Source organism: Cavenderia fasciculata (genome assembly GCF_000203815.1).
Source record: "Cavenderia fasciculata unplaced genomic scaffold Scf_EU5ZYIE02H8LDV-5, whole genome shotgun sequence".
NCBI classification, from domain to species: Eukaryota; Evosea; class Eumycetozoa; order Acytosteliales; family Cavenderiaceae; genus Cavenderia; species Cavenderia fasciculata.
In genome coordinates, this window is record NW_004457639.1 from 1,884,744 (window position 1) to 1,901,848 (window position 17,105).

Sequence of the window (17,105 nt, forward strand, 5' to 3'; positions counted from 1 at the left end):
AACATCAACACAAAAACCTAATTAAAATAAATTTATTTAATTTTAATTAATTAAAAAAAGATATCTCTCATGTTTTTCAAATCATTCATGGCGAATCTTTAGATGTTCAGATTTATGGTTTCAAGAAAGATGGGGATGGATGATTCAATTGACTACTCTCTCTCTCTTATCGGGTTCCATTATCTCTGGTCTAATTGCTCTTACCAACAAGATTAAAACCAATCCAAACAGGATACTGTATATACCTCTATATTGTTTTTTATTATTCTTCATTTGATGTCAACAATGATAAAGTCCTAGTTGTAATATTAACCAAATCCTGATTAGAACCAGATGTAGCATAATGGCTCAAGGCTCTTAATAAACCTTCATTGTTGTCAATCATGACCTTTACTTTTCTATTTAATGACATATTTAAAATTGTGTGTAATGCTTGTTTTTTTAGATTGATTGGTTTTGAACTTTCCAATAGTCGAATAAAAGAATCAATTCCATGTGATATTATAATCTCTACACCTCCTTCTTCTATAAATTAAAATTATTAGTATATCAATAAATTAATCATTATACAGTTTTTTTTTTTTTTTTAATATATTACCATTTAATGATAAATTCTGTAAACATAACAAAGAAAAGTCAGATCTTTCGAAATTTTTATCGTTGATTAAATTACATAGAGTTGGAACAAAACGATTATCGATCACTCTCAACTGACTGTTCTTTGAGGCTAAAAGGTTTCCTAAAAATAAGCCCAATTTTATCAATAATACATCTTGAACGGGACTTGTTACATCTAGTGATAGTATATAGTTCATATTTTCCAATATATTACTAATTACATCCAATTCTTCGAGCATTGGAAAACTCTCAGCTGAAATTGAGAAAAAGGGAGAGCAAAGATTGTTAGGTATAGTGCACACCACTTGTTATCGTTCTACTGTTTCATCATACTACATACAATAGGCACTTATTGATAATAATACTTGAGCAGCTTCTAATTTTTTGTTGATATAACTATCACTGAAATCATCGTATCTCAACATTCTAAGATAATCATGTATATTCCTTGGTGATGATACTGTTCCCTCTAGAAATTGAAATGAAACGAAATGTTTATTATTAACACTTACTACTACTACTACTACTACTACAATTCATACCTTCTTCAGAAGTGTCAGATGACAATTCATGACTATTTGAAGATGAAGTATATTCATCACTGCCACTACTGCTAGCACCTCCTCTAATTTCCTGTCGTTCACCAGAGCTGTCATCTTGATTGAGGTATACAAGTATTGCTGTTAATGCTGCTGCTGTAAGACCTACAGTTATTAATGAAGTCTTTACTATTTTATCCATAATATTTATATATATATATAACTTTAATCGATTTTTTAATTTGTCTCTTGTTTCTTCTTTTTTTTTTTTTTTTTTTTTTTTTTTTTTTTTTTTTTTTTGGGAAAATTTTTTTTTTCAAAAAAAAAGGGTTTAAATCTCAAACAAGTTGAGTTTCATCAAATTTATCATCAATTTATTTACTGTTAACTGTATCATTAAAACAAACTTATTATAGCCACTGTCATCTATTCACTCTATCTAAATTCAACCCAAAAGTAATTTATATACCTATAGAGATAGAGAGAGAGAGAGAAATTGTAAGATTGGGTTGTTGATAAAGTTTTAAAAAATGTCAAATGGAACAACAACATCTTCATCCTCTTCTATTAGTAACACCACCTCTTCATCATCATCATCTTTATCAACCTCTTCAACAATCAATAGTAGTAGTAGTAGATCAGATGCACAAAGTTATATAGTATTCAAGGGAAAGGTTAATCAAAACAGTGGTAACTTTGCCCCTATGGATATTCATCCTGTTCATCCTTGGTTATTGTATACAGATAGTGATAATAATATCATTATACAAAACTATGTAGATGGACAAAAGATATTAAACTTTTCGATAACTCAACACGAAGAAGAGAGAAGAGAACAACAGACACTCCAAAAGCGTATACCAACTCTTGCATCTCTTCCAAATCCATTTGCTCTCACCTCTACCACTAGCAGTAATCAGAGTGGTAGTCTCTCAAATGTAAATGGTAGTGGTGCATCGACTGCATCTCCAACATCGGGTACTGGTAGTGTTGCTTCCTCTGGAGGTTCACCAACTTCAAATTCACCAACCTCTCCTCTAGTTGCTACAAACTTTAATACTTTATCACCAAATATTGGACAAAGTCAAACCATGCACAGATCACCAAACAATACACTTGGAAGACCAAATATAGATACTAGTGGTCGATCGGCTACAATCGGAGAGGCCAGTGACATTGAAAAGTTTGAAAAATTGGGTCAAATTAGATTCCTTCAATTTTATGATAGATATACACGACAAGTTAAAGATAGAAAACCAGTAAATATAAATAATTATTATATTAAATAGAGTTATGACTAATAATTTTTCTTTTTCTTTTTTTTCGTTTTAAAAGAAAACATCATTAGGAAAATTAAATTTACAAAGTAATAATCAAAAAGGATCAAATATTGGATTGGATGATTATATTGTAATTGTAGCAGATAATAGAATAGTATTTTTAAATTATCATTCACAAAGATTAAGAGATGTAAAGATACCAATATTTGATTTTAAGCCACCAACATCGATTGAATTTTTTTCAAACTCACCTCTTGTTGCCTTTGGTGGAAGCGATGCCACAGTTAGACTATGGAATGTTGATAAATGGGAACTAGAAAGACCATTGGTTGGAGGTCACCAAAAAACCAATGCATCAATCGTTCGCATGCGTGCCATCGAGTTGGAGGGTGACTTTTTGGCAAGTTCTGGTAGTGATGGTGTCACTTGTATTTGGAATATTCGTACTGGTACCATTGCCGCTCAATTCCCCAAACTACATGATATTATAGATTTAGCATACGACCACTTTAATAATCATCTATTGGCACTCACCGGACAAGATCGTATGATTGTACAATATGACTTTGCTACTCTCAGAGAGGTAGCACGTATTTCTTGTGGCAAACGTGATTTCCAAAGTATAGATATCAGTTACCATCCAAGATTCCAACATACCGATCTCTTGCTCTCTTCAAAGAGCCCTGCTCAAATTGTTTTCATGAGTCGCACTCCCTCAACAGGAGCCAAAGAACATCTCATCGACTTTGATCAACTAATTGGTTCGAAAAAAGAAAAGATGAAGCTCTACAAAGTAATTCAACATCCTGTACTACCACATCTTCACTTTTGTTGGGTAAATAGAAATGTTTATTTAATCTCAACAATGGCAACTTCAATCCCAAATTTTGCTGCAACCAATTCAATTGATAATGTAAGTAGAAACAAAAAAAAAAAAAAAATTTAATTTATTAGAAAATTTTTTGTGTTGCTAATTTATACATATACATATATTATCTTTTTTTTTAGTCGATGGTATATTTCCCAAATCAAGGATTTTTAAATTCATTACCACTTTCAAACATTGTAACAAGTGAAAAGACAATTATTAAACAAGTAGCATTACCAACAAATGAGCCCTATAGAATCGAAATCAGTACCCATGGAAAGTATCTATCTATATTTTCCCTGTTTAGTGGGACTTATGTAGTATATGAAATTGGAACATTCAAACAAATAGAAAAGGGTTCATCACTTGATATTGCTTGGAGTGGTCGCGGAAAAGATGGATCAGAAAAATTTGGACGTCTAGAGAGAATCTTTGAAGCAGCAGATCCAGTAAAAAAGAAGAAATTGCTTAGTCTTAGTGTTAAAAAACCAAAAGAAGTTGAAACAGCCTCTAAAATACTACTAAAGACAAAGGAATTTTCGACCAACATTTCACAAGAACTCCTACTCCACACCAATGACGATAGAATGATGAGCGGTCTCTTGCTCGGAATATACAGTAGAGAGTGTAAAGATGGCGCTGGTTCGGGATCTACATCGACCTCTTCGTCGTCATCGTCTTCTCCAACTGGCTCCTCTACAAGTGTCTCTCAAGAAACGCCAATCCAACCAACTGCCGAAGAGGTTGAATCAAAATCATTCCAACTCTACGATTGGTGGACCCTCCAACCAATCGGTGATTCTTTGCCACCACCACTCAAGGTTTACTGGGATCTTAATCAAACTCATTGCGTATTTGCATATACCCATTATTTCTGTGTATTTAAATTACGTCCATCGATTCATCTATTGAGTCGTTGGCCAATCACTCTTACCAGTGCTCTATGGCATAATAATACTTTATTTTTTACAACACCAAATGATATTCAATGTCGTAAGTAAAACAAAAAAACAAAAAATCATAATTAGGATTTGTAATGGGTCTAATTTTTGTTTTTTTTTTTTTTTTTTTAGTTTTCCCACATAAACATGAAAGTGCACCATTAATATTATCAAGTTCAAGTGGAGTAACATTCCCAGAGGACCTTTATGATAATTCATCTGGATCACTTGCCAACTATAAGCCAAATCAAACCTTTTCATTGTTGCCACAATATCGTCCATTTGGATCAATTGCATTGGTCGGTATTAGTAATGAGGCACTTATTGCTGTCGATCCAAACTATCGGTTCTACAGCTTCCCATTGACTCACTACCTCTTAAAATTCTTTATGTTGGTGCAACAAGAGATGATTGAAAGTGCTGTCAAGTGTGCCAGTATGGTCGACCCAAAGTATCACTATTTGATGGCCAAATTCCTCACTGTACGAGGACACCCACAAGAGTGTTTGACCTTGGGCGGCATCTCCAACTATCTCAAATTCCTCATCTGTATTAATAACGAAGCCTATGAATCATCACTCGAGTTGGTTCAATTACTTGCCGATACCTATCGATCTCACCAAACACTTTCGACCACTGACAACATACCACCAGAAGATAATAGTCTATCGTATTTGGCCAGGAAATGTATCGACATTGGTCATCTCTGTCAAAGCAAAAATGACATTGAGTGCTCCCAACGTGCTTTCAAGATTGCCACCACTCTTGATCCGCATGCCGCCTATCAAGAATTGGCACTTCACTATTGCCACCATGGCAAAAAGAAAGAATTACTAGAACTTCAACAGTCAATCCAACAACGTTATCCAATAGAATATAATTTAATTTCATTATTATTAGAAAACTCAAATTAACCAGAAACCAGATATAGATCACATCTAATAATACCAAACTATACACAACAATAAAAATCAATTAATTATACAAAAAAAATGGGTTTATTATTATTATTATTTTTAGTGTTAATTAAAATAAGGTATTTGTTTGATGAATTGGTTCAATTGCAAGGTAAATGATTCACATTTGACAATAGAGTTGGGTTTGTACAAGGGATTTTTAATTACATATTCAATAAATATATTACTATAGATTTTCTTTAGCTCTTCTCTAAGATCTGGGCAATTGGGATCAGTCATTACAACAAACATTAAACTAGTTAATGTCTCATAGTAATGTAATTTATATGTTGATGTCTTTAAACAATGAAATGCTGTTCTTGCGTCAGCCCTAAAGAGTGTGTATAAATGAATGAATGAATGATGAATGATCATTGTAAGTAGAGTGCATTCAACTTGAATACATGTATTCAACAACAACACATACAAAGGTTTAGGTGATGATTTAGAGAGAAAAGGTTTTAAAGAATGAAGTAAACCGAATAATAGTTTATGTTCTTCTTGTAGATTCGATCCAAATGGTTTCTTTTTATTCCAATCTTCATAGTATATACAAATACCGCTCTTGTTAAATATATATAAATTGAAAATCATTATTATTATTATATATATATGCGTGTGTGTGAATCTGAACAAGTAGAATAATCAAAGTTTTTATATCATTCTTTTAATAAATTTCAAAATTTTATTATTAAAAAATTTGTAATAGTAAACTTGTTGTTCCATCGGAATGGCAAGTCTTTGGACCAGGAATGGCAGAACGACAAAGAGGGCATGTTCTTTGAGAATCCAGCCACTGTGATATACATTCTTCGCAAAATATATGATCACAACAGAGTACAATTGGTGAATCCATTGTTTCTTGGCAAATGGAACAAAGATCGCCTGCTGCCAACATCTGTGCAGAAGTTGCAATACGTCCATAAACTACCTCTCGGAGGATATAAGCCTTTGCTGTTTGGAACCATTGTTTACTCTTTTCGACGACAGATGTCAACTTGAATGTAAAATAAAGTCCTACCATCAATGACCCAAATATACTCTCCCCTTCAGAATGCAATGAATTCAAATATTTGAACCAAATACCAATGGGAAGTAAAGTTCTGTAAAGGTGCGATGTAACTTCAATTACAGTGTACAACTGCGCTCTTCGTTTAAATGGTGGTCTTTGTCCAACCAACATAATACATATAGATTTTAATATCATTGTAATAAATCTAGCAATAAAATCTAAAGAAAGAAAAATGGTATGTAAATATGAGCAATCGTAGGATTCTTAAATATCATTTACTTACCATTTAAAATGGTAACCCAAAATGCATTGTAAATATCGATATTGATTGTTGGTGATAATAGGATCAATACTTTCCATAATTCACTTGAAGAATAGAATAGGTAGGTCATCAATATATTACCAGATAATAATAAAACCAACCAAAATAATACACCCAAATTTCTTTTATCCTATATATATATATGTAGGATTTTCAAACATGTTAGTACTTGTTGTGTCACAGAATCACTTTATATGGATTATATACCTTTAGAGCTACTTGGGTTTTAAGAGTTTGATTGGATTGAATAAATATGATTTGTTGCCAAATAAAGACAAGAATAGAATGTCGATGTTTATAGAGGAATACTATAAATAGTATAGTGATAAAAGGAAAGCTTTGTTCTAGCCATTTCATCAGTGAAGGTAGATCCAATCTAGTTGTGGTTGTGGTCGTAGTTGTGGTTGTTGGATTATTTGTTGTATTATTGTTTGGGTCGTTTACATTATTGGTTGAGTCGTCATCTACATTTGTTTGTCTGTTTTGATGAAGATTATTTATATTGATTGCAATATCAGAGTTATCATCCATTGAAATATTATTATTATTATGATTGTTATTAAAATCAATATCAGTTGGTTGTTGGTTAAGTAAGTTTCTTCCACGATTACTTAAAAGTTGTCTTAAAGTTTGAATATTTACATTACTATTATTATTATTATTATTGCTATTATTATTGTTATTGCTATTGTTATTGTTTAACCCATTGTTATTATGAAATGAAGATATCAAAGAGTTTAATGAAGGAAATGAACCTCCAGAGGATGATGTTTGACTTCCAAATAGTGTTTGTAAGTTGTTTGTTATATTAGTTCCGACACTACTACTACTACTACTACTGTTGTTGTTGTTATTGTTGTTTATGTTGTCATTGTTTGATGATATATCATTATTATTGATATGATTGTTTGGATTGATAGGATCAACTTCTGATGCTAAATTGTCATTGTTTATATCATTATCGTTTTCATTGTTCTGTGCTATTCTAATTGATACCTCCATTTCTCTCTTTGTACATTGTCATAATCTTTGTTAAACTACTGCAATTTGAAACAAAACAATAAAAAAAAAACCCCTATTTCCCAAACATCAAATATTTTAATTTATTTTGATTTATTCATTTCTTGAGTCTAAAACATCCAATACTTGTTTAAAAGATTGTTCACTATTCTTTAAAATATCATTTGCTTGTTTGAGGATTGGATCAACAAAAGCTTTGTCCTTGCAATCTTTGGCATTGATGAAAACGTTACGAGAAGCACCCCAGATACCAGCTTCAAGAGCCTTGGCACCTACTTCGAGGTCAGACTTTGAAGCAAAGTTTCCATACTTTGCCATTTCAATGAGATGGATCCAACATTTGTTAGAGACTTGCATCGTTTTAAGTGGTACCAACATGATTTGTCTGGTAGCTTGTTCGATTTTTTGTTGTTTGTTTTCCTTGGCACCAAGCGCAGCCATAAAGTCATTGAAAGCCTTTGTATCTTCGTCAATGAGTGGGATTAATTCACGCATAATCTCATCGAGTGGTTTGATGAGTTGACGCATCTTTCCATCAAGAGATTCAAACTTTCTCTTGCCATAGGTCATCCAACCAACCATTGCACCCAAACCAGCACCCAATGCAGCAATCAAAGCAGATGCACTACCACCACCTGGTGCGGCAGTACGTGATCCCAAGAGTTCTGTAAAGCCCTTTACAGTCATGTTGACGAGTGGTGCAGCTACAGAAGCATCTTCCTTGATCATATAGTCGATAATGTACTTTGATGGCTCGAAACGACTGCAAGAGCTCAAACCGAGACGCTCAATGGCAAGACGTACCTTTTGTTGTTCATCAATGATAAAGAGGTTCTCTTTTTCAATGTAATAGTCTGCAGCCTTGAGAATAGCATCCAATGGGAGCATTCCAACAATCTCTGAACCTGCAACAGCTAGGTTAAGAAGACTGGCCTCTTTTTTTACCTCTTCAAAGGCAGTATGAATGGCAGTGATTGTGTAATCGTCCAAATTCATAGAGACTTGAGCCATGTTGAATTCTTCGACGTACCAACCGATTCCCTTGACAGCTGGGAGAGTTCCTGGTTCTTTTTCGCTACGACCTGCTTCACGAACGTTGAGTGCAATACGATGAGCTTGTTCTTTGGTACCAAGAATGTTGACATTGTAGGCAATCAAAAACTTTCTAGCACCGGTTACGGTGGCACCATAGGTTGGGACAAATGTGGCTGGTCCAAAGTCTGGCTTCCATTCTGGTTTTACAATCTTTTCAGAGAGACCTTCATATTCACCTTCTCTGATTTGACGGAGTTGCTTGCGATATGGTTTTGATTGATCTGATGCATATTCGTAGAGATAGATTGGGATGGCTAATTCACTAGATACACGTTCAGCGAATTTCTTGGAGCATTCAACACAGTCATCCATTGTTGCATTACGAATAGGCACAAATGGACATACATCAAGTGCTCCCATACGGGGATGTTCACCTTTGTGTTGTCTCATATCGATGAGTTTGTGTGCGACATGAGTGGCTGCAACAGCTGCATCAACTACTGCTTCTGGTGTACCAACAAATGTATACACTGTTCTATTTGTTGATTTACCAGGATCAACATTCAATAGTGTACATCCTTGAACTGATGATATGGCTTTGCTAATTGCATCGATTACTGTTTGATCTCTACCTTCTGAAAAGTTTGGTACACATTCAATTAATTTACTTGTCATCTTCTTTTATCTCTCTCTTTAATTTAAAAAAGTTTTAGAATGAATGAGAAAAAAGTGAGGTTGCATGACTCATGGACCAGTTGAAACTTCAAAGGTTGGAAATTTGGGCTTTTAAAAATTAACAGGCGTATTAAGTGGATGAATAAGTTTATTTCTTCTTGTTATTCTTCTTTTTGTTATTCTTTTTGTTATTCTTGTTACCCTTGGCTTGAGCTGGTTGTGGTTGCTTTGGTTGGGTTGCTTCTTCACTCTTCTTTTCCTCTTCTTCATCAGATGATGACGATGATGATGAATCCTTATTTTCTTCGTCCTTCTTTTCTTCAGTTGATGGGGTTTCTTCTACTTTCTTTTCCTCAGTTGATGGGGTTTCTTCTACCTTCTTTTCTTCAGTTGATGGAGTCTCTTCTACGTTGGCGATACGATCAGCTTCTTCTTGGTCAGCCTTTTCCTTGGCGATACGTTCAGCCTCTTCTTGGTCAGCCTTTTCCTTGGCGATACGTTCGGCTTCTTGAGCAGCGATACGATCAGCTTCTTCTTGGTCGGCCTTTTCCTTGGCAATACGATCAGCTTCTTCTTGGTCGGCCTTTTCCTTGGCGATACGATCAGCTTCTTCTTGATCAGCCTTTTCCTTGGCGATACGAGCGGCTTCTTGAGCAGCGATACGATCAGCTTCTTCTTGATCGGCCTTTTCCTTGGCGATACGTTCAGCCTCTTCTTGATCGGCCTTTTCCTTGGCGATACGATCAGCTTCTTCTTGATCAGCCTTTTCCTTGGCGATACGAGCGGCTTCTTCTTGATCGGCCTTTTCCTTGGCGATACGTTCGGCTTCTTGAGCAGCGATACGATCAGCTTCTTCTTGATCAGCCTTTTCCTTGGCGATACGATCAGCTTCTTCTTGATCGGCCTTTTCCTTGGCGATACGATCAGCTTCTTCTTGATCAGCCTTTTCCTTGGCAATACGATCAGCTTCTTCTTGGTCAGCCTTTTCCTTGGCGATACGATCAGCTTCCTCTTGATCAGCCTTTTCCTTGGCGATACGATCAGCTTCTTCTTGATCGGCCTTTTCCTTGGCGATACGAGAGGCTTCTTGAGCAGCGATACGATCAGCCTCTTCTTGATCAGCCTTTTCCTTGGCGATACGATCAGCTTCTTCTTGATCAGCCTTTTCCTTGGCGATACGATCAGCTTCTTCTTGGTCGGCCTTTTCCTTGGCGATACGAGCGGTTTCTTGGGCAGCGATACGATCAGCTTCTTCTTGGTCGGCCTTTTCCTTGGCAATACGATCAGCTTCCTCTTGGTCAGCCTTTTCCTTGGCGATACGAGCGGTTTCTTGGGCAGCGATACGATCAGCTTCTTCTTGATCGGCCTTTTCCTTGGCGATACGGTCAGCTTCTTCTTGATCAGCCTTTTCCTTGGCGATACGATCAGCTTCCTCTTGGTCAGCCTTTTCCTTGGCAATACGAGCGGTTTCTTGGGCAGCGATACGATCAGCTTCTTCTTGATCGGACTTTTCCTTGGCGATACGAGCGGTTTCTTGAGCAGCGATACGGTCAGCTTCCTCTTGGTCGGCCTTTTCCTTGGCGATACGGTTAACTTCATCGATTGTGACTACTGGAGCCGATTCCTCCTTCTTTTCTTCAACTACTGGAGCTGATTCTTCTTTCTTTTCTTCAGCGACTACTGGAGCCGATTCCTCCTTCTTTTCCTCAACGACTACTACTGGAGCTGATTCCTCTTTCTTTTGTTCAGTAGAAACCAAGATGGTGGTTGAAGTAGGATCTTCCTTGTTTTCTTCTTGTTGAACAACGACAACCTCGACAGCAGTTGGTGGGATGACAGCAGAGCTATTGAGTCTCTCCTTGATCCAACTCAAAATAAAAGCAATAACTTGGTCCTTATCTTTTTCATTGTGAACTTCGTGATACATATCTTCCCATAACTTGAGGGTCTTGTCTTGTGAAGCAACTCTATCAAAGAAAGTTTCAGATGCCTTTGGACAAGTAATCTTATCGTCAGCAGCATGAATGAGGAGGAGTGGAGCTTCAAATTGTGGGGCAAGAGTGATGAGTTGATCACACTTTTGTAGTAACCATTTACCCATACCAAGAGAGATCTTGTTGTGAACGTGTTCATCTTCCAAATAGGCCTTTACAACTTGTTCATCCTTTGAGATGTGACTTGCGTTGACACTGTTGGTGACAGTGGTAGTTGGCATAATCTTTCCAAAGAGATTACCAAAGAAGATCTTTGCAGAAGATACCTTGGTAGCTGGTTTAATGAGTGGTGAAGTAACGATACAACCAGTTGGAGCTTGTTCCTTCTTTTTGAGAGTGTAGTGAAGAGCCAAACAACCACCAAAACTATGACCATAGATAAAATGTGGAAGGTTTGCCTCGGCATTTGATGCAATCAATGTAACATCCTTGAGTGACTGTTCCAATGATGGAGAATGACCTCTTGGACCAGATGAGGTACCATGACCTCTTTGATCGTATGCATTGACAGTGATACCTTCATCAGCAAATTTACTAAATACATGTTCATAACGACCTGAATGTTCTCCAAGTCCATGAATAAATGTAACAGTTGCAATTGTATTTCCTTTAGCCTAAAAATATATTGATATAGATAGATAGATATATAGATAGATATATATAAGTCATATGATGATGATGATGATGATGAATATATTCGGATAATAATAATAATAATATTTTACCTTCCATGTTCTTAAAACTAAAGATTCCTTATCGGAAGCCAATGAATTACTAACAGTAGATGTCATAACGTGCACAGCAAACGATACTAATACTACTACTATTACTACTAGTCTAAAAGTTCTATGAAATTAGTGCGGAGGCCAAGGCCACAAATTGGAGGAATTGAAGAGGCATCGGTTTTTTTGTAAAAAATAAAAAAAAAAATTCAAAAAAATCAAAAAAAAACGACAACATTCTGAGAATCTTTTTGTTCCAACGCTAATATTAATTATTTATTTAAAAAAGATTGTTTTGATATCTAGATATAAAAAATTATTTTCCTAAAACTCTTAGGCCACGTAAATCATCTAGGAATTGTTTACAATTGAGAATGTTGGTGCCACCTAAAACTACTTTACCAGATCCCTTGTTCATAGAGTTGAAAGTAAATACATTGTAACATTCTTCAAATGTGATACCTCCAACTACAAAAATAATAATATCTGTTGGTCTAAATAAATAAATAAATAAATAAAATAATCATCATATTAGTTTTGAAAAGTACTACTTTGAAAAAACTTGACTTACTTTTCTCTGGTAGTTTGAGGAGAAATAAATGGATAAGATTGAATTGATAATTTATCATTTTGAATGTGATGCAAAATGTCGTGAATTAAAGGTTTGTGTTGAGTATAAATATTAGAGACACCATTTAGACCACGAGTGGCCATTTGTTTGACGAATCTAAAGAGATTCTTATTTTCAAAGAGATCACCTTCGCGCTTGTTGGCACCTGCATAATCATGCAAAGTAGAGATGAGTGAGATCTCATCATTGGAAAGACCAGACTTGGCCAACAATTCCTTTAACTCCCAAATTCTACCATCCTCATAACGAAGACTGTATAATAGTACCAATACCAATTTATCTTGCAAGTTGTATTTACGATTCTCCAATACTTCAACCATTGTCGAATAGGCGGTGTTGTGTTCGTGATTGCATGCCAATTCTTGTTGAATCTCTGAAATATCCATCAAAAAGTCTTCACTAATTCTCTTGCTCAATTCCTCCATTAAACTAACATGTTTTGAAACAGTTGTACTAAACTTTTGGAAATTTGGATAATTTTCAATAAACTTTTTCATATCATCTAAAAATAAAAGAGAATGTTAGAAAAAAAAAAAAATACCTTATCTTTCTTTATCTTCTTACCAATAGTTTGAATATTTGCATTTGTATGCATTTTTTCTTGGTATGTATCAACAAGGTTTTTAATGCTAGCACCAAGATCACCATAGTTTAGGTAAAGGTTATCTTTAAAGAATGCATCTTGTTCTGTTGATAAAATGACATCTTTGCTCTCCTTTTTTTGGCCTGGAGCAGTTGGAGTGTGATCTTTTTTGGTTGGATCAAATTTGGAACCTGTGAGATTGACGACATTATTATGAATTCCCAACAATTCATGAACCATTGCTTGATAGGTCCATTGATGAAGCAAAGGTGTTACTGGGTCATCCTTTCTATCCAAAATCAACAACAATGATGATTGTTGTTTAAATGTAAATAAATCTCTTTCTTTTAAAATTTTATCCTAAGATAAATGAATTATTATTAGTTATTTTGAACAAATGAAGATATGATTAAATGATTGATGATGATGGATTACATTTAGAGTAGCAGCCAAAAATTTAGATGCTTCAGACTTTTCAGAGTATCGAATGGTTGGTTTTCTCTTTAGTGCCAATAAACTTGAAAATACACCTTCAACAATACGATTAATATCAGATTTCCATGCCAATGTATTCTTGGTCAAAGCACCATTGATATTCAAATTAAAACTGTCTTGATTAACTGCATAAAAATCAGCATAGAATTCTTGTACTTCTTTTACTAGATCCTTGTCATCTGCCTTTGCAATTTCATCAATAAATCCACTACCTATAACATTTGAAAAGACTAATAATAAAAGTATTAATATATTTGTTGTTGAATGATTGATTTAAATATTTGAGAGTCAATCATACATAGATGATAATCAGAGTATTTTGGGTTTCTTAATTCATCTGCAATTTTAGAGACATTATGTTGTGTTGGTCTAACAAAGTAAACAGCTTTCATATGTGTCATCTTTTCTGCAGATCCACTATCTATCTTTTCAAACAAGAATACTTCTTTTTGAAGAATCTCTGATTGTGTATATACCATACTAACTATACCAGCCTAAAATGTTAGAATGAAATGTGAAAGATGTATGAATGAATTTATATTTATAATGTTATGTTAATATATAGATATATAGATCGATCTAATGATAATCAAACAACAATATATAAACACATACAGTCTCTTGATCTAATACCAATACTTTCATACCATCAATCTTTTCCAACATCTTGTTGATGTATTCTCTGATGGCATGAATCACATTCATTTGATTTGATTGTGTTGTTGCCATTATGTGTATATATATATATAATGTATAAAATATATATGATTTGTTAATTAAAAATGAACTTTGAACAATGAGAATCTTTTTTTTTTTCACTTTTTTTTTTTTTTATTCTTAATCATTTTTTTCCAATTACTAGTAATTATTATTAAATTTTCACAGTGTTTATTATTTGTATATTAACAAGAAGAGTAGAGTGTTTATTATCATTATTTATTGAATTTAGTACTAAAAATTGCAATTTAGAGACGATTCCAATATGACCATCCCCTAACAAAGTTGTAATCGGGAAAGTTTTCTACACTGCCGATTGCAGTTACTGCAGGAGAAACATCGACCAATAGCTCTCTAGCAACACGACGAACGTCAGAGACAGAGATTTCAGCGATACGGAGGTAGAGTTCAGCTGGAGTGATACGACGACCAAGAGTGAGGACTTGACGACCGATTGATTCGCAAATCTTTGAGGTTCCATCATATTGCATGAGTGAAGAGGCAATAAGACTTTGCTTTGCACGTTGTACTTCAGCATCGGTACAAGCGTTGGCAATACGTTGCCATTCCTTGAGCATTTCGCAAACAAGATCGTCAACACGACCTGGTTGAGCGACACCAAAGTTACCAAAGAGACCAGTGTCATTGTAGCAAGAGAAAAAGGTTGAATAGCTTTCAGCAAGACCTTCAGTGGCAACAACTTCACCGAGGTTGGATGAAACGTTACGACCAGCGGCGATAGAACGACTCCAGTTACCAATCATGGTTTGGATGAGTTCCAAAACAAAATAATCTGGACTGCTCCAAGAGAGACCCTTTACAGCAACGGCAAAGTGGACCAATGGAATAGAGTCGTCACGAACACGCAATTCAGAACCAACAAATTCATTGGTGATTAATTGACGTGGTGCAGCATCACCAGCCTTGATGGAACCAAACTTTTCCTTTACTTGTTGAACGAGTTGTTCGTGGTTGACGGCGCCAGATGCAGCAATAACCAAACGTTGACCAGTGTAATTGTCTTCCATAAACTTTTTAATATCATTACGGGTGATGCTGTTTATATTTTCGACTGGACCAAGAATGGTACGGCCCAATGGAGATCCTTGGAATGCAGTTGCATGCAATTGATCAAAAACTAATTCGTTTTCTTGAGATTGAATATATTGCATTTCACTGAGGATGGTATGACGTTCATCATCAATTAATTTTTGACTATAAAAAAATAAACAAAAAAAAAAAAAAAAAAAGTGTAAGACCTATGAACATTTGAGAGTACTGCCTGCTGAATAAAAATAATATTATTTTACTTACTCAAACTTTGAGTTTTGAAGAATATCAGAAAGGATATCTACGGCATTTGGGATATTCTCTTTGAGTACCTTCATATAGTAGGCACTGTGTTCACGAGAAGTAAAGGCATTGAGATTGCCACCCATATTTTCGACTTCAGTTTCGATAAAGTTTGGTGATGGACGCTTTTCAGTGCCCTTGAAGATCATATGTTCGAGGAAATGAGCAACACCGTTGTTCTTTTCGTTTTCATAGACACTACCGCTGTCAACCCAAACACCAATACTGGCAGTCTCACCAAATGATTGTTCAGTGGCAACACGGATACCATTTGGAAGTGTGGTAATCTTGGTTTCTGGGTTTTGGACCAAGAAATCTCTGTTGGCAAATAATTTAACTGCCTCTGATGAATAGCTACGTACTCCCTATAAAATGTGTAAATATATGATAATGATAGAATGTGTTGTGTTAGAGTAGAAAAAAAAAAGGTTTTTTGTTGCAGAAAATGATGAATAGATATAGTGGTGACGATGATGGTGATGATGCATTGCATATCTCATTTAATCTATTATCATCACTAAATTATATATATATATATATATATATATCATCCCTTTGTTGTTGCTGTTGTTGATTTACTAGTGTTTATAGTCTATAGTGCACTGTAGCTATAGAAAAGTTTTCTCATTGTTGATTACATACCAATTTTTGGGTACAAGACAACAACTTTGAGATATTTGACATTGTGTTGTAAATATTATAAAATCACTACTCTCTAATTATAATTGATCTTATTGTAGGTTGAATTCTAATTCCTACCGCTGTTGTTGAATGTGGTGAGTAATTAATAATCTCTCTTCAAGAATGATCACCTCTCTTTGCCATCATCATATGATTTGGCCTGTATGGTCATTGTCGTCAAAAAAAAAGAAAAAAAAAAAAAAAACTCACCCCAGTTTGAGTGTAACGTTTTTATTACCCAAAGAGTGCAAGTTGTCACTTTTTCAAAGATATATTTGTTTTATTGAATAAATAGACAGATAATCAGATTAGACTTTAGTATGTGAGTATTAGAGGAGAGTATAATTATTTGTCCTCGAGATCAAGCTCGAGAGTGCAAATAATTTCGAGATTCTCGAATTGGTCCTCGATATATTCAATCATCTCGAGGTAGCTCTCATCGACATTGATGGGCTCGGTCACGGCAGCCAAGGTTGGAGTACCTATGAAGGTTGCAGTGGCACATGGATTGCATGTGGCGTCACGGACCTGATCATACAGTTGGTGTAAAACATTGAACCTCTTGTTGACTAGATCCACCATCCTTTGTACATATCGATGGTATTACAATGGTAGAAACTACTTACTTTGTATTGTTGTAAGTAGGGATTACGATCAATGATC

The 17,105-nt window shown here is 34.9% G+C and overlaps 7 protein-coding genes across 7 annotated transcripts; 1 reads left to right on the plus strand and 6 right to left on the minus strand.

Moving 5' to 3' along the window:
* Positions 1–262: 262 nt before the first annotated feature.
* DFA_10618 (uncharacterized protein) lies at positions 263–1,359 on the minus strand (the record flags this gene model as incomplete). The annotated part of the gene is made up of 4 exons (XM_004354470.1): positions 263–525; positions 599–871; positions 959–1,087; positions 1,131–1,359. The coding sequence occupies 4 exons, from the start codon at positions 1,357–1,359 to the stop codon at positions 263–265; spliced, it is 894 nt and encodes a 297-aa protein (XP_004354522.1).
* Positions 1,360–1,687: 328 nt separating this feature from the next.
* DFA_10619 (uncharacterized protein) lies at positions 1,688–5,160 on the plus strand (the record flags this gene model as incomplete). Its single annotated transcript, XM_004354471.1, has 4 exons — positions 1,688–2,416; positions 2,493–3,350; positions 3,446–4,298; positions 4,379–5,160. The coding sequence occupies 4 exons, from the start codon at positions 1,688–1,690 to the stop codon at positions 5,158–5,160; spliced, it is 3,222 nt and encodes a 1,073-aa protein (XP_004354523.1).
* Positions 5,161–5,893: 733 nt separating this feature from the next.
* DFA_10620 (uncharacterized protein) lies at positions 5,894–7,538 on the minus strand (the record flags this gene model as incomplete). Its single annotated transcript, XM_004354472.1, has 3 exons — positions 5,894–6,432; positions 6,498–6,666; positions 6,744–7,538. The coding sequence occupies 3 exons, from the start codon at positions 7,536–7,538 to the stop codon at positions 5,894–5,896; spliced, it is 1,503 nt and encodes a 500-aa protein (XP_004354524.1).
* A 111-nt stretch (positions 7,539–7,649) lies between these two features.
* On the minus strand, positions 7,650–9,266 carry ftcd (formimidoyltransferase-cyclodeaminase; the record flags this gene model as incomplete). The annotated part of the gene is made up of 1 exon (XM_004354473.1): positions 7,650–9,266. The coding sequence occupies one exon, from the start codon at positions 9,264–9,266 to the stop codon at positions 7,650–7,652; it is 1,617 nt and encodes a 538-aa protein (XP_004354525.1).
* Positions 9,267–9,414: 148 nt separating this feature from the next.
* DFA_10622 (alpha/beta hydrolase fold-1 domain-containing protein) lies at positions 9,415–12,051 on the minus strand (the record flags this gene model as incomplete). The annotated part of the gene is made up of 2 exons (XM_004354474.1): positions 9,415–11,874; positions 11,986–12,051. The coding sequence occupies 2 exons, from the start codon at positions 12,049–12,051 to the stop codon at positions 9,415–9,417; spliced, it is 2,526 nt and encodes an 841-aa protein (XP_004354526.1).
* A 247-nt stretch (positions 12,052–12,298) lies between these two features.
* On the minus strand, positions 12,299–14,420 carry vps45 (Sec1-like family protein; the record flags this gene model as incomplete). The annotated part of the gene is made up of 6 exons (XM_004354475.1): positions 12,299–12,476; positions 12,554–13,115; positions 13,178–13,556; positions 13,632–13,921; positions 13,990–14,185; positions 14,307–14,420. 6 exons carry the CDS (start codon positions 14,418–14,420, stop codon positions 12,299–12,301), a joined length of 1,719 nt encoding a protein of 572 aa, XP_004354527.1.
* A 236-nt stretch (positions 14,421–14,656) lies between these two features.
* On the minus strand, positions 14,657–16,445 carry mppB (mitochondrial processing peptidase beta subunit; the record flags this gene model as incomplete). The annotated part of the gene is made up of 3 exons (XM_004354476.1): positions 14,657–15,623; positions 15,723–16,126; positions 16,404–16,445. 3 exons carry the CDS (start codon positions 16,443–16,445, stop codon positions 14,657–14,659), a joined length of 1,413 nt encoding a protein of 470 aa, XP_004354528.1.
* Positions 16,446–17,105: the final 660 nt, after the last annotated feature.